We start from the raw sequence: 17,565 nt of genomic DNA, 5'->3' as shown, positions 1-17,565 counted from the left end.
ATATTTTATTGATTTTTTTACAGAGAGGAGGAGAGAGGGATAGAGAGATAGAAACGTCGATGAGAGAGAAACATCGACCAGCTGCCTCTTGCACACCCCCTACTGGGGATGTGCCCGCAACCAATGTACATGCCCTTGACCGGAATCGAACCTGGGACCTTTCAGTCCGCAGACCGATGCTCTACCACTGAGCCAAACCTGTTTTGGCCCCAGTTTCTATTAATCCCTCCCAGTCCTATTGCTTCCTAATGCATTCTCTTCACCCCAGTTATTTCTCAATCAGTCTGTCCTCAAGACTATAAGCTCCCAGAAAGGAAGCCTGAGGGTTAGCCACCTCCCACACCGAACCCCATTTCTAATCTGTGCTTGGCATTATGCTTCCTCTTTTTTAAAAAAAAAATATATTTTATTGACTTTTCACAGAGAGGAAGAGAGAGGGATAGAGAGTTAGAAACATTGATGAGAGAGAAACATCGATCAGCTGCCTCTTGCACACCCCCTACTGGGGATGTGCTCGCAATCAAGGTACATGCCCTTGACCGGAATCGAACCTGGGACCTTTCAGTCCGCAGGCCGACGCTCTATCCACTGAGACAAACCGGTTTGGGCTATATATTGATTTTTCACAGAGAGGAAGGGAGAGGGCTAGAGAACTAGAAACATTGATGAGAGAGAAACATCGATCAGCTGCCTCCTGCACACCCCCTACCGGGGTTGTGCCCCCAACTAATGTACATGCCCTTGACTGGAATCGAACCCGGGACCCTTCAGTCCACAGACCGACGCTTTATCCACTGAGACAAACCAGTTTCAGCTATGCTTCTTCTTTTATAATGCCAAGCTGGCCCAACTGTGACCCAGCTTCCCTCAGAAGTTTGTTTTGACTAAGCCATGCCTGGAATATTCTTTTTCTTCTCTGTGTTTCTAGCATTTGAGGCTAGCATTTGTTCCTTTTCTTGATACTTTTTTTTTTTCTTGCTGCAAATTATACTGAAAGCTCTCAAGGATTAGGTCTGTAGCTTCTGATTTTTATTTTATTTTATTAAATATATTTTATTGATTTTTTTACAGAGAGGAAGGGAGAGGGATAGAGAGTTAGAAACATTAGTGAGAGAAAAACATCGCTCAGCTGCCTCCTGCACTCCTTGTACTGGGGATGTGCCTGCAACCAAGACACATGCCCTTGATCGGAATAGAACCTGGGACCCTTCAGTCCACAGGCCGATGCTCCCTCCACTGAGCCAAGCCAGTCAGGGCAACTTCCGATTTCTAATTTGATAAATCCTCTTTCAGCCTTGAGCAAGCACTGCGGGGCCACCATCCTCATGGAGCTGAGTGAGGATAATCCCATCCTTACAGTCTTGCTGGATGCTTCTGTCTGGGAGGATTGTGCCTTCTGGGTGTTAAGACCTCCATTCACTCATTTGACAACTTTTTGAATGTTTCTTTCATGTAAGACGCTGGGGGTGAAAAGGTAAGAAGGGCCCTGTCCCCCAGTGTGAGACAACAGTATTTTCTTTCTTTCTTTTCTTTTTTCTCCAACAGTGTTTTCCAAAAAACCCAGAAATAATAGCAAGAGACCAGCTCCGGTCCTTCTTGCCCTAGATTAAGGTGACCAGACATCCCGCTTTTGGCGGGACAGTCCCATTTTAAACAAATTGTCCCGAGTACCGCTTTAAAAAAAAGTCCCGGTTTTTGGAAAGAATGCACGACAAGCTAAGGAACGGCGGGAGAACAGGAAGGGAATAGACAGTGTTCAGCAGCCATGTCAATGGTGTCTGGATTTACCACTGTTAAAATCTGGTCACCTTACCCTAGATGCATATTAGGAACTTCAGCTACTTATAGTACAGCATGACAGAAGGCAGCCAGAGAAGGGTCACATTCAGGTGCAGGAGGTAGAGTTCAAGGAGGTAGTCAGATACCATTATCAAAGTCAAGTTCAGGGAGAAAGAGATCTCCTGATTATCCGCACCACTGGTTTGCTCATCACACTGTTACATGGTTTGGTTACTTTCTAAGCGAAGGGTTGTTTTCTCTCCAGCCAAATGTTTCTTAAATTTGAGAGACTCAGGTGTGCTTGTTTTCTTTCTTTCTTTCCTGTTTTTTTTTTCATTTTTTTATTAAGGTATTATATGTATACATATTTTACCATTGCTCCCTCAACCCACTCCCATGCATGCTTCCCCCCCCCCAAGAGTTTTGCGTCCATTGGTTATGCTTATATGCATGCATACAAGTCCTTCAGTTGATCTCTTATCTCCCCCATATCTCCCTATCCTCCCCGCTGTCATTTGACAGTCTGTTTGATGCTTTACTGTCTCTGAATCTATCTTTTTGCTCATCTGTTTATAATGTTCTTTATTATCCATAAATGAGTGAGATAAGTGGTATTTTTCTTTCATTGACTGGCTTATTTAACTTGGCATAATGTTCTCCAATTCCATCCAGGTCGCTGCAAATGGTAAGAATTTCTTCTTTTTTATGGCAGCATAGTATTCCATTGTGTAGATGTGCCATAGTTTTCTGATCCAGTCATCTGCTGACAGGCACATAGGCTGTTTTCAAACCTTAGCTATGGTGAATTGTGCTGCTATGAACATAGGGGTGCATATATCCTTTCTAATTGGTGTTTCTAGTTTTATGAGATATATTCCTAGACGTGAGATCACTGGGTCAAATGGGAGTTCCACTTTCAGTTTGTTTTGTTTTGTTTTGTTTTAATATATTTTATTGATTTTTTCTTACAGAGTGGAAGAGAGAGGAATACAGAGTTAGAAACATTGATGAGAGAGAATCATCGATCAGCTGCCTCCTGCACCCCCCCCCCACTGGGGGGGTGCCCGCAATCAAGGTACATGCCCTTTACTGGAATTGAACCTGGGACTTTTCAGTCCGCAGGCCGAGGCTCTATCCACTGAGCCACACCAGTTCGGCCACTTTCAGTTTTTTTTAGGAAACTCCATACTGTTCTCCACAGTGGCTGCACCAGTCTGCATTCCCATCAGCAGTGCAGGTGTGCTTTCAAAGTCTCTCGCATCCTCCACCTTTACAGAAAAGCACTCATTGAAACCATCTCAGCTGTCAGTTTTCCGGAAACCCGCCCGCCCCCCTTGACACCACACGGCGGGGCCACACGTCTAGTGCCACACCCGACCCGGGCGAAGGGGCTTAACCGCTCTGGCCACTCAGCGGCCGCTTCTGCCCGCAGCAGCCGGGAACGAGGCTTCCCATTGGCCAGACAAGCACGAGAGCCCGCCCCCCGGAAGCCGCAAGGCGGCTTCCTTTCTCACCCCGGGTTCGTAGCCTCCACGACGGGGCCGCGAGGCCGAGCGGGGCAGCGGGACCCGGCCGGTTCTCAGCCGACGAGGTCCGGCGTGGGCGAGCCCTCCTACAGCGAGGCCAGGCCGGAAGGCTGGATCAAGCCGGTCGCGAGCCCTTTGGTCCGCTCTTCGCGGCGAGCGAAGGGGCGGGCCGCGCCTGTGCCGCCCCGGAAGCGGAAGTGAAGGCGCCCCGAGTCCTTTCCAGTGGGAGCTCTAGCCGGCGTCGGTCCGTTCCACCCGCCGGCCACTTCGCGCCTCTTCTGCTGCTGGTGTCCTCGTCACCGGCCCGTCCTCACCATGCTGTCTCTAGACTTTTTGGACGATGTGCGGCGGATGAACAAGCGGCAGGTGAGGCTGGACGCCCGGCTTTTTCCCTGGGCTCCTCTCGGCCCTTCGACGCTTCCATTGCGGGTCCTGCGGGGCCCCTGGGCCCCGGAGCCCCGGAGCCGGGCTGATGCCTGAAACCATCTCTTTGGTGGAGTCTGAGGCCAGAGGTCGCTTGGTTCGCCCCCCATTACTATTATTATTGTTGTTGTTTATTATTATTGTTATTATTATTATTAGCTCCTAGTTAATTCGGGGCTTGCTGGAGGGTGGCGCGGGAAGCCGGTCTTCTTCCCCTTCCATTCCTCCCAGTGAGGCAGAGACCCGGGGGCGCGTTGTCAGTGGGAGTCGGGGTTGCTCCTCGCGGATGGCGGCAAACTCGGGGTTTCTCCCATCGCAGCGACTCCCATGCAACCCAGAAGCTAGATATAGCAGTCCCCTGCCGCCGGGATGCTGGGAGAGGCGGTTGTAGGCCCCACAGAAGCCGCCTCGCTTCTTTCAGCAGCTCACAGCCTTGTGATATGTTGGCCCGCAGTGGCCCGCACTGACTTTTCCTTGGACCACGTCTGACTTGAAGTTGGGACAGTTGCTATCCTTGCCCTCGAGTCCGTGTGGCATGAAGGTGGCACCCCTCAGAATCCCCGGGCATCCCATAACGCCCAGTAGTAGTGTGGCACAGGGATCTTGATATTCCGATCTCCTGATTTTGCCCTTAAATCTTTTTAAAAAATATATATTTTATTGATTTTTCACAGAGAGGAAGAGAGAGAGATAGAGAGTTAGAAACGTCGATGAGAGAGAATAATCGATCAGCTGCCTCCTGCACCGCCCCCCCCCCCCACTAGGGATGTGCCCCCAACCAAGGCACATGCCCTTGACTGGAATCGAACCAGGGACCCTTCAGTCAGCAGGCGGACGCTCTATCCACTGAGCCAAACCAGTTTCGGCATCCCTTCGGATTTTAGCTAGCTCAGTGTTACTGTCTCTCAGATATGCTTCTTAATTTCTTCAGTCATAATTGATCATTCTTTTCAAATTGCACAGGACATTTATGTCTTGAAGATAACTCATTAGATTCTCCCTTATATTGTATGGTGTTGTCTTTTCCATCCACATCTGAATTTCTGGGTACTACACACATTTCTCCAAAGAAGTACTTATTTGGGGGCTACTGTTTATTGTACCTTATGCTAAATACAATGAGAGAAATGCAAAGATGCATGACAGACTCTGCCTTCAATGAGCATACATGTGTAGAAAATAGTTAAGGCTGTTTTGCTATGTGTAAAGTGTTATATATGCATATGAGGTAGGTAATGTTCTTCCCATTACTGAGATTAAGAAAATGAACACCAGCCGAAACCGGTTTGGCTCAGTGGATGGAGCGTTGGCCTGGGACTGAAAGGTCTCAGGTTCGATTCTGGACAAGGGCACGTACTTTGATTGCAGGCACATCCCCAGTGGGAGGTGTGCAGGAGGCGGCTGATCGATGTTTCTCTCTCATTGATGTTTCTGGCTCTCTGTCCCTCTCCCATCCTCTCTGTAAAAAATCAATAAAAATGTATTAAAAAAGAAAGAAAATGAACACCTTCCCAGTGCTGGTGAGGAGAAAATGGGAGGAATCGGATAGTGTGGGAATGAGGTGAGGGAAAATAATGAAATGAAGTTTTGCCTGTACATAACTTCTGGGAAAAAGAATTGATAGCGTTTATAGATACTGAGCTCATCACATGAAAAGAGGAAACTGTAAGTTCAGTTTTTTGCTTCTCTAAAATTGCTGCAATTGCATAACTTTTTCATTTACACCTAAATACATATCAAACGTCTGGTTAATATGTTGGAATTATAACTGTATTTTTACCCCTAAGGTTCATAGGGGAATACTTGAGTACAATGAACCCCATCCATTTAAGTGTATTATTTGATGAGTTCCAACAGCTACATACACCCATCATAGTCAAGATAATAGAACATTCTATCCCATACAAGATCCCTGTGCTCCTTTGTAATTCGTCTCCCTCTAGCACTTGGCAACCACGAATTTGCTTTTTGTCATTATAGATGGGTTTGCATTTTATATAAATAGAATCACAGAGTATGTATTCTTTTGAGCTTTGAGTTATAATTGATTTTTATTATAAGACTTGTTTATTTTATATAATACTAGAGGCCCGGTGCATGAATTTGTGCACCAGTGGTTTCCGTCCGTCTGACCTGTGGGATCCCCTGAGGGGTCCCAGATTGTGAGAGGGCACAGGCCAGGCCAAGGGATTCCACCAGTGCACGATTGGGGCGAGGAGGGATGCTGAAGGAGGTTGGCCAGCTGGGATGGGGCTGTGAGAGGGCTCCACATCATGTCTAGCCCTTCTCGCTCAGTTCAGGTCTCGCTCGGTCCTGATCAATATGCCGAACCTCAGCAGCAAGCTGTCCTACCAGTTGGAGCATCTGCCCCCTGGTGGTCAGTGCACATCATAGCGAGCAGTTAAGTGGCCTTAGCATATCATTAGCATATTATGCTTGGATTGGTTGAACAGATGACGGGACAACCAGATACTTAGCATATTAGGCTTTTATTATATACTGAGGATGTGCCTGCAACCAATATACATACCCTTGACCAAATCAAACCCAGGACCTTTCAGTCTGCAGGCTGACGTTCTGTCCACTGAGCCAAACCGGTTTCGGCTTACCTTTATTTGTAATGTAATTTAATTATACTAATTTTTAAAATGCTCATTCAAGGTGTGTGTGTGTGTGTGTGTGTGTGTGTGTGTATGTGTATGTGTATGTGTGTATGTATATGTGTTTATCCACATATACATAAATTGTGCTTAGAAAGGGAGGAAGAGAGAGAAACCTATCAGTTGCCTCCTGTACATACCTGATCGAGAACTGAACCTGCCACCTGTGTGGTGAATGGGACAACACTCCAACCACTGAGCTACCCAGCTAGAGCCAACATTTAGAGTCATATTTTTTAGTGAGTTTTTTTTTTTTCTTCATCATATCCTTTCCATGGTCATAAAGTCAAGCATGATTCTTCATTTCCATGGCTAGATGGCACAGACCTACAGCAATGAAGATGAGCGCCACGTAAGCAGAAATGGTGATTATAACGTCTCTCCCAAAAGTTCTCTTTTCTGACTTGAAGGAAGGAGGTGAGCTAGGGTATCCAAACAAGATGTCCATAGGGGCAGAAAGTGTTGTCTGGGGAACATGGTTCATTGGTCAGGGTTTAGTCCGGGAAGCAGCACCACTATAAATATTGGAGAATTAGGGGATCTATTATAGGCCTAAAATCTTACACAATTGTGGGAGGAGCTCAATAAGAGTCTCAAATGAGAGGTGGAGAATCAGAAAAATATCACTAGCTGAAACCGGTGTGGCTCAGTGGATAGAGCATCAGTCTGCGGACTGAAAGGTCCCGGGTTCGATTCCGGTCAAGGGCATGTACATTGGTTGCGGGCACATCCCCGGTGGGAGATGTGCAAAAGGCAGCTGGTCGATGTTTCTCTCTCTCGATGTTTCTAACCCTCTATCCTTCTCCCGCTCTGTAAAAAAATCAATTAAAAAATTTTTTTTAAAGAAAAGAAAAATATCACTAACTACCTCTTCCGAAGCCCTGTTATGGGTAGACAAAGCCATGCTTGCCTTGGAATTGGGCAGAATTTCAAATCTTCCTGATGGAGTGGGACCACACCAAAGCAGAGGAGATGAAACGTGTTGACTCTACACGGGTCTCTATTAGACAGATGCGCTGGCCATGGGGTAGGGGAGAGTGAGGACAAGCTGGATTCTGCCAGGCCCTTAATGATGTCTCTTACCACCTCTAACCACAGTTAACTTCAACAAAATAGCAGTTGGTTCCCTTTTCACTTTCTAGATTTTGGGGCAGATTTCTCTTTTTGGCCAACCCACCCGGACCAGGGAAGGGGGTTGGGGAAAACTAGTTCAGCTTTGTTAGCCAAGTTGGCAAAGTATAAAACTATAGTCAATCCGTTATCTGCTCAGCATCTAGAGAACTCTTTTTTCCCCCCTCTAAAATATAATTTTTTAAAATATATTTTATTTACTTTTTTTTACAGAGAGGAAGGGAGAGGAATAGCCTCAATGAGCCTTTGACCGGAATCGAACCCTGGACCTTTCAGTCCGCAGGCCAACGCTCTATCCACTGAGCCACACTGGTTTCAGCAGAGGGCCCATTTTTTGTTTGATTTTTTTTTCTTTTTGTTTTCTGTCTTTTGTTTCATTCTTTCTTTTTTTTTTTTTTTTTTTTTCCTCACTCAAGTATATTTTTTCTATTGAATTTTAGAGAGAGTAGAAGGAAGAGGGAGAGACAGAGAAGCACTGATATGAGACACATTGATTGGTTGCCGCCCGCATGCCCTTGACCAGGGCTGGAGTCTGCAACCAAGGTATGTGCCCTTGACTGGAATCGAACCCAGGACCCTTTGGTCCACAAGCCAGCGCTCTGTCCACTGAGCCAAACTGGCTAGGGTTCTCTTCTTTTTTTTTTTTTTTAACAGTATTTCTTTTCTGTGAGTTATTTTGGGTTTCATTTGCTTTTCCTAGTGTTTTAAGATAGAAGTTTACTTTGGGAAAGCTACAAATATTTGTAAATTAAACAGTGTATTTCTAAATAACCCACAGGTCAAAGGAGAATCGCAAGGGAAATTACAAAATATTTGAACTGAGTGTAAACAAAAACACAACATATAATTTGAAGCCTTTATTGCTTTAAAATTCCCTCTTTGTACTACGTTAGGTATCTCCCACAACCTTTTAATTTTTTATTTTTTACCCTCACAGATTTTAAATAAGAAAAAAAGCATGTTTACCAACATATACTATATCTAGTGTGCTTCATTTCCGTGTGTAAATCCAGATTTCATTTGGTATTTTCTTTTTTCTTTTTTTTTAATATATATTTTATTGATTTTTGTACAGAGAGAAAGGGAGAGAGATAGAGAGTTAGAAACATCAATGAGAGAGAGTCATCGATCAGCTGCCTCTTGCACACCCCCTACTGGGGATATGCCCACAACCAAGGTACATGCCCTTGACCGGAATCGAACCTGGGACCTTTCAGTCCCCAAGCCGACGCTCTATCCATTGAGCCAAACCGGTCCTGGCTGGTATTTTCTTTTTGCTTGGAGAACTTTTAAAAACTTTTTTCATAATGTAAGTATACTCAATTATATTTGAATTTTTGTGCCTTTGGAAAAGGTTTAATTTTGTCTCTATTTTTTTTTTTTAATATGCTTTTATTGATTCCAAAGAGGGGGAGAGAGTAACATCAATGATGAGACAGAATCATTGATTGGCTGCCTCCTTCACACACACCCCCACTGGAGATTTAGCCTACAACTCAGTCATGTGCCCTGACCTGGAATCGAACTGTGATCTCCTGGTTCATAGGTCAACACTCAACCACTGAGCCATGCTGGGTAGGCATGTTTCCATTCTTTGAAAAGGTTTTTTTTATTGATTTTTAATGAGAGAGAAAGAGGGGGAGAGAGAGAGAAACGTTGATGTGAGAGGGAACCGTTGATCTGTTGCTTCCTTCATGCCTTGTATCTGGGATCAGGCCTGAAACCTGGGTTTGTGCCCTGATTGGGAATCTGTACCCACAACCTTTAGATGCACAGGACAACACCCAATGAACTGAGCCATACTGGCAAGGGCCTGCCTTTGTGTGTTTTTTTAATCTCTATTTTGAAAATATTACAGATGCTTTCCCTCGCATTCATCCCCCTTCCTTGCCTTTCTTTTTGTTTGTTAATCCTCACCCGAGGATATTTTTCCATTGATTTTTATTTTTATTTTTTTAAAATATATTTTATTGATTTTGTACATAGAGGAAGGGAGAGAGACAGAGAGTTAGAAACATCGATGAGAGAGAGTCATAGATCAGCTGCCTCTGGCACACCCCCCACTGGGGATATGCCCGCAACCAAGGTACATGCCCCTGACCAGAATCGAACCCGGGGCCCTTCAGTCCCCAAGCCGATGCTCTATCTATTGAGCCAAACTGGTCCCGGCTCCATTGATTTTTAGAGAGAATGGAAGTGTGGGGAAAGAGAGAGACGAGATGTCAATTGGTTGCCTTCCACCTGCACCTGAGCAGGGCTGGAAATTGATCACGCCTGCAACAGAAGTGCATGCCCTTGGCCAGGATTGAACCTGGAACCCTTCAGTCCACAGGCCAGTGCTCTATCCGCTGAGCAGAACTGGCCAGGACATTGCCTTCATTTTTTTATTTTTATTTTTTAATATATTTTATTGATTTTTTTTACAGAGAGGAAGGGAGAGAGATAGAGAGCTAGAAACGTCGATGAGAGAGAAACATCGACCAGCTGCCTCTTGCACACCCCCTACCGGGGATGTGCCCCCTTGACCGGAATCGAACCTGGGACCTTTCAGTCCGCAGACCAACGCTCTACCACTGAGCCAAACTGGTTTCGGCCGCCTTCATTTTTGCAAGGAATTTCTCCAGGTATAGAATTTTAGGTTGATAGGTGTGTTTTTTTCTTCCTACTTTCAAGAAGTCTGCTGTTATTTCAAGAGCTCAAGCTATTATTCCTGTCCCATATGAACGCCGAGAATTGTTCCATGTTCCCCTTTAGACGGTTCTTTTGCATCCCTGGTAATTCCCTCAGAGGCACGTGCTGATCGTCGCTGGCCGTCTTTCTGCCGAGGACCTGAGCAGAGACCCCCTGCAGACCTTCCTGTAGCGCTCATTCCCATCCTGCCCCGGGCCTCTAGCTCCCATTGCCTCCTCAGCTCCCAGTTCTTTCTCCTCCCTCTTCCTGCCACTCCTCCAGGCTCTGTCTGCATTCCCCTTTGCCCTTGTTCTAGAAACTCTCCAGTCTGTCCATTGGGGCGAGTCCCTCCTTTCTAAGCAGTCACAGTCCTGGGCTACGTGGATGCAGTCAATGAGAGAGAAACATCGACCAGCTGCCTCTTGCAATCTCTGAGACCCTTTGTTTCATCTGTTTTGTCCAGTTGCTTAGTTCAGGGAGGTTAACTGGGCCCCGTTACTCCACCTTGGCCTAAACATCCTACTTTTGAGATGCATCTGTGTTGTACGTATCACTAGTTCATTCTTTCTCTTCCTGAACAGTATCCTAGTGTGTGGAAATATTGCAGCGTATTCACTGTTGATGGACATTTGTTTGTTTGTTTGTTTTTACCAATAGGAGGCTATTATGAATGAAGCTACTGTAACCTGTGGAATGAATAGATACGTTTTCATTTGTCAGATTATAAAGCAGTCTTAACGGATTTTTTTTTTAAATGAGACTTGTGTTACTGATATTATGCTTCTTCTGAGAGTTAGGAGGCAGGGAGATTGGGGTTATGGCTTATGAGTCTGTTAGTTTGAGGGCCTAAGATAAGACTTTAGGTCAACTGCTAGTTTATTTTATTTATTTATTTATTTATTTTATCCTCACCATAGAAGTGAAGATATTTTTTCCAGTGAAGATATTTTTTCCAATATCTCTTTTTAGAGAGCTGGAAAGGGAAAGGGGAAGGGGGGAGAACATATAATGATGTGACACTTCAATTGGTTTGCCTTCCACACGCACCCTGACCCGGGCCCAGTTAGTACATGCCCTTTGAGTGCCCTTGACCAGAATTGAACCACATCCCTTGGGTGCACAGGCCGGCGCCCTAACCATTGAGCAATGCCACCCAGAGCAGGTCAACTGCTCTTTTGTAGCTCTGACACATTTTGCTTCCATGGTCACTTCTGTCTTTGCTTAAAATTGCAGGAAGTCTGACTTCTATGAAAATATCCTATATGGCCGAAACCGGTGTGGCTCAGTGGATAGAGCATTGGTCTGCGGACTGAAAGGTCCCAGGTTCGATTCCGGTCAAGGGCTTGTACGTTGGTTGCTGGCACATCCCCGGTAGGGGGTGTGCAAGAGGCAGCTGGTCGATGTTTCTCTCTCATTGACGTTTCTAGTTCTCTATCTCTCTCCCTTCCTCTCCGTAAAAAATCAATAAAAAAAAGTATATATATAAAAAAAAGAATCAGTTTGTCACTGTTGGCTGGTATGTATCATGAATGTGATTGGTTTTAAGCTGAAAGATTGTGAAAGTACAAATGAAATAACTTATGGGAAAGGTTCTGGAAAGAATAAAAGTTATATACCTAAATGTAACCTATTTTAGTCAACAAAATGGAGCAAGGTACTTGGGATGAGAGAGAAGGCTGATTGTGTAATTATTACAGTGTTTTAAAGATTCTCGGAATTTTAGCTGCTGTAATAGGGCTAATTGAAACCTTTATTTTTATATATATATTTTTAAGTCATCTTTTTAATATATTTTATTGATTTTTTACAGAGAGGAAGAGAGTGGAATAGAGAGTTAGAAACATCAATGAGAGAATCATCAATCAGCTGCCTCTTGCACTCCCCCTACTGGGGATGTGCCCGCAACCAAAGTACGTGCCCTTGATGGGAATCGAACCCGGGGACCTTTCAGTCCGCAGGCCAACGCCGACGCTCTATCCATTGAGCCAAACCGGTTTCAGCTATTTTTATATTTTTCAAATTAATTTTTTACAGAGAGAAAGAGAGGAGAGAGAAACACTGATGAGAGAGAAACATCGATCAGCTGCCTCCTGCACACCCCCCTCTGAGGATGTGCCCACAACCAAGGTACATGCCCTTGACCGGAATCGAACCCGGGACCTTTCAGTCTGCAGACCGACGCTCTATCCACTGAACCACACCGGTTAGGGCTACTTGAAACCTTTAAATTGATACTACTCTCTGCTCTTTCCTGGGAGGGGATCGTCATAGATCTAATCTCTTCTCCTTTGTCCTTACAGCTGTATTACCAAGTCCTAAATTTTGGAATGATTGTCTCCTCGGCACTAATGATCTGGAAGGGGCTCATGGTCATAACCGGAAGTGAAAGTCCGATTGTAGTGGTGCTCAGGTAATGATTTTCCTTTTCAAGGCATGGCATTGCTGGGGAGAAATATCGAGACATTGAATAATTCTTGTATCATTCCTCTAGAAACTACTTCCCGGGAGAGGGCCTACAAGAAAATAACTGTCTCTAAATTGGCAGACATTCTCAAAGGGCTCCTGACCTCTCCACAAAATATTTACTATGTGAGCTTTGTTTTCAGCACAACTCTTAAGAAAATGTTTCAATGTACTTTATTTTCCTGCAGTTCTTCTGTCTTTTTTTTTTAAATATTTTTTATTGATTTCTTAAAGAGAGGAAGGGAGAGAGATAGAGAGTTAGAAACATCGATGTGTGAGAGAAACATCGATCAGCTGCCTCTTGCACACACACACACACACCCCACTGGGGATGTGCCCACAACCTAGGTACATGCCCTTGACCGGAGTTGAACCTGGGGCCTTTCAGTCCGCAGGCCGACGCTCTATCCTCTGAGCCAAACCGGTTTCGGCTTTCTGTCTTCTTGCTTTTCACTTTGATACATTAAGCTGGTATTTAGCTGTTAGTTTGCTAGATTATGTATCATGTCCAAAGGAATTGTTTTTCTGCAAGATATTCTCATTGTCGGTGCAGAAGCATCGCTAATTATTTCCATGTTTCCTGCTGACCTTTAAATATCACTTCTAAATAGATTTCAGGAATCTTGAATATACTGATGCCTTCTCTTTTTTATTTTTTTATTTTTTTATATATATTTTATTGATTTTCTTTTTTTTTTACAGAGAGGAAGGGAAAGGGAGAGGGATAGAGAGAAACATCGATGAGAGAGAAACATTGACCAGCTGCCTCCTGCACACCCCCCACCGGGGATGTGCCCGCAACCAAGATACATGCCTTTGACCGGAATCGAACCCGGGACCTTTCAGTCAGGGCTGAGAATCCACTTTTAGGATCTTTGTGAAGCCATTAGAGATAAAGACAAATACTTATTATTTTATTAATTGACGTTTCAGAGAACATAAAAACTTTGCTCTTTAGAGAGCTGAAGCGAATTTTAAAATATTTCAGTCGTGCCGAAACCGGTGTGGCTCAGTGGATAGAGCGTTGGCCTGCGGACTGAGGGGTCCCAGGTTCGGTTTCGGTCAAGGGCATGTACCTTGGTTGCGGGCACATTCCCAGTGGGGGGTGCAGGAGGCAGCTGGTCGATGACTCTCGCATCGATGTTTCTAACTCTCTGTCTCTCTCCCTTCCTCTCTGTAAAAAATCAATAAAATATATTTTTTTTTAAATTTCAGTCGTTTATATGTAATGTCTTATAAAACTACTCATGATTGATATTTATGTTTAACAGTATAGTTTAATCAAATAATATTAAGAAGGTTATTAATAATTTATTTAATGTTTAAAACCTTTTCCCTGGCCCTGGCCAGGTTGCTCAACTGTTAGAGCATCATCTCAATATAGCAAGGATGTGAGTTCTATTCCTGATCAAGGCACATAATGCGAATCATCCAATGAATAAATGGAATAACTAATCGATTTTTCTTTCTCTCCCCTCTCTCTAAAATTGGTATAAATGTAATAAAAATAAATAAAAGTTTCCCCTGGTTTCTTTCTTTCTTCCTTTTTTTTCTTTTTTAAATCCTCACCTAAGAATATATTTTTATTGATTTTAGACAGCAAGGAAGAGAGAGAAGTTGCCTCAACACACGCAAACGGTGATCAGACCAGGTCTGTGTCCTGACTGGGAATTGAACACACACCTTACGGTGGACAGGTTGATGCTCAACCAACTGAGCCACCCTGGTTTCTTTTCTTTCTTTCTTTTTTTTTTAAATATATATTTTATTGATTTTTTACAAAGAGGAAGGAAGAGGGATAGAGAGTTAGAAACATGGATGAGAGAGAAACATCGACCAGCTGCCTCCTGCACACCCCCTACTGGGGATGTGCCTGCAACCAAGGTACATGCCCTTGGCCGGAATGGAACCTGGGACCGAAGCTCTATCCACTGAACCAAACCGGTTTCGCCTGGTTTCTTTCTTTAATGGTCCTCTCGCTGCATACTTTTATCTGTTTAATTGTCACCTATAGCTGAACTTTTAAATCTGTTTCTCATCTATCTTTCTTCACTGCTATCTAGACAGGTGACCAGACTTTTGGCGGGACAGTCCCGATTCTTAACAATTTATCCCGAGTCCCACGGCGTTTTAAAAAAAGTCCCGATTTTTGGAAAGAATCTTCTAAATCTTCTGGACTTTTTTAAAACGCCACGGGATGCGGGACAGATTGTTAAAAATCGGAACGTCTGGTCACTTTAATCTAGACTGTTTTCACCTCACACTGGATATTTGCACCTGGCACCTGAAACCGCATGTAATCAAAACTGAAGTTCGCCAAGGCCGGTGTGGCTCAGTGTATAGAGCACCGGCCTGTGGACTGAAAGGTCCCGGGTTCGATTCCTGTTAAGGGCATGGACCTTGGTTGCGGGCACATCCCTGGTAGGGGGTATGCAGGAGGCAGCTGATCAATGATTCTCTCTCATCGATGTTTCTAACTCTCTATCTCTCTCTCTTCCTCTCTTGTAGAAAATCAATAAAATATATTTTTAAAAAAGAAAAGTGAAGTTCATTTTTTCTCACAACCCTGTCCTTTTTCCTCATTTTTCTGTGACTATCTCTGTCATCTACTCAGTTGCCAGCGTTGAAACCTAGGAGTCATTCTGTCATATCCAGTTGGCCATCGAGTTCTTTCTTTTCCCGATCTCTGTCCTTCCCTTTGTAGTCGGCCCCCTGCTGCTGTTCTGTTTCCAGCCCTCATCATTTCCTCCTCAGCAGCCTGGGCTATTGCCGTGACCTTTTAAAAAACTGCTTTTTTAATCAGTAAAAAAGTGAGTATATTTTCATTATATGAAATATTGAAAACACACACACAAAAATGTAGATGAAACTAAGTCACCCATAGTTCTGGGATATAATTGTTCACACTCTGGTCTCTTTTTTCATGTATTATTTCTTATATAATTGAGGTAATTCCGTATATACATCCTTTTCTCTGTATTGTTATCCTTATTCTTTTGTCTGTTTTTTAAATAAAACTTTTTTTTTTAAGAAAATATATTTTGCCAAAACTGGTTTGGCTCAGTGGATAGAGCGTCGGCCTGCGGACTCAAGTGTCCAAGGTTCGATTCTGGTCAAGGGCATGTACCTTGGGTGCGGGCACACCACTGGGAGTGTGCAAGAGGCAGCTGGTTGATTATTTTCTCTCATCGATGTTTCTAGCTCTCTATCCCTCTCTCTTCCTCTCTGTAAAAAATCAATAAAAATATTTTTAAAAAAGAAAATACATATTATTGATTTTAGAGAGGGAGAGGGGGACAGAAACATCAACGATGAGAGAATCATTGATTGGCTACCTCTTGCACACCTTCTACTGGGAATAAAGTAGTCTGCATCCCAGGCATTTGCCCTTAGCCGGAATCAAACCTGGGACCTTTCAGTCCGCAGACTGACGCTCTATCCATTGAGCCAAACTAGCAGGGCTAAATAAAACTTTTAATATTTGCAAAATGTTCCATTATAAGTAATAGCCTGGACAACTGGTTTCCTTTTCTACCTTCTCGTCGATTCTAATTATTTCAATAAATATTTGAATGACTTGTGTATATCCAAAGCTTCTGAAGTGATGGTTCTTACATGCAAATATTATTACAATACTTCCTGCTTAAAATTGTAGAGTTGCTCAGAGGCAGTTTGGCACAGTGAGAGTGGATTTCGTTGGACTCACTTGTTTCATATCTCTCCTTTATTATTTCCTTGATGTATACCTCCCTAAGCCTCAGTCTGTCTCCTTCTGTAGAGAGTCCAGAGTCTTCAGACAGAAAGACTGGCTTGATTTTTATCCCCTCTATATCCATTTTCTTCTTACTAAATCTATTATTATGATGGCAAACTAGAGCTTGAGTTTCCGAAAATAATACTGATTGCCTTCTTCCTCATAGAAAGAAAAGGTTCCTTAGTGAGTGCACGTATTTTAGGACATATATATATATATATATATATATTTATTATTATTTTTTTTTACAGAGAGGAAGAGAGAGGGATAGAGAATTAGAAACATCAATGAGAATCATTGACCAGCTGCCTCTTGCACACCCCCTACTGGGGATGTGCCCACAACCAAGATACATGCCCTTGACCGGAATCGAACCTGGGACCTTTAAGTCTGCAGGCCACGGCTCTATCCACTGAGCCACACCAGTTTCAGCTCTTAGGACCTTTGAAGGACTTGGTATAGGGTAGAACAGGAGAGAGAGAGGAGAAGTTTGTCCTCGCTGATTATCATGGAATTGAATGCTTTGCTCATTTCTGAAATTCTTAGGCAAAAAATCTCTTCTCTTGTCCTTGGTTTTCTCTCTTGGTTTTTTTTTTTTTTTTAAAATAAATAAGTTGATACCACAGGCATTATCTTGGTAACTGACTGTTCTCTGACTTGAGCTCTTCTTCCTTCTTCGTGGTTTGAAATCATAAGGTCATCTTGGTCTGTAACTTCATAAATGGCAGGAGAGGATGACCTAGCTCTCATTTGAATATTTGAATATGTTTATTGTTTTCAGAAGAAGGAAGGATAAGAGCAGTGATTATAAAGTTCATTCTGTTAGTCACTTGAAATTTTAAAAGGTTAAAGAATCCGTAGCATTGCCCTTTTCAAAGATTTCATCTCCTTTGAATAGTAATGCTTGAAATAGGAGTACCGTATTTTCCAGCGTATAACACGACTTTTGAAACGAGAAAAAGTCAACCAAAAATCGGGGGCAAAAGACCAAAATTGCACAAAAATTACCTGCAGATCTTGACGGCAAAGTAAGTCTTGTCTTTGAAGTGGGGGGTAGTCTTATACAGCAAATATAGGCCTAAACCTATGTTTTAACTGTAAAATTAGGGAGTCGTCTTATACGCCGGAAAATACGGTAGTTAATAAATGCTAACAACTA

The 17,565-nt window shown here is 43.5% G+C and overlaps 1 protein-coding gene across 3 annotated transcripts in view; it reads left to right on the top strand.

The window, feature by feature from the left end:
* The first annotated feature begins 3,295 nt into the window (after window positions 1–3,295).
* The window catches only part of SEC11A (SEC11 homolog A, signal peptidase complex subunit), a 29,074-nt gene continuing 14,804 nt past the window's right edge, over window positions 3,296–17,565 (top strand). Inside the window, exons 1-2 of one of the 3 annotated variants that reach the window (XM_036415666.2) lie at window positions 3,296–3,671; window positions 12,490–12,599. In XM_036415666.2, the coding sequence (XP_036271559.1) occupies window positions 3,621–3,671; window positions 12,490–12,599 (161 nt within the window). In that variant the 5' untranslated portion in view covers window positions 3,296–3,620. The remainder of the gene's footprint in view (window positions 3,672–12,489; window positions 12,600–17,565) is intronic. The other 2 variants (XR_006740121.1, XM_036415665.2) reach the window with 2 other exon arrangements.

The sequence above is a fragment of the Pipistrellus kuhlii genome, unplaced genomic scaffold (genome assembly GCF_014108245.1).
Source record: "Pipistrellus kuhlii isolate mPipKuh1 unplaced genomic scaffold, mPipKuh1.p scaffold_m20_p_50, whole genome shotgun sequence".
Taxonomy (NCBI): Eukaryota; Metazoa; Chordata; class Mammalia; order Chiroptera; family Vespertilionidae; genus Pipistrellus; species Pipistrellus kuhlii.
Note: the sequence above shows the minus strand (reverse complement) of the source record. Positions and strands in the feature narration are given on the sequence as shown.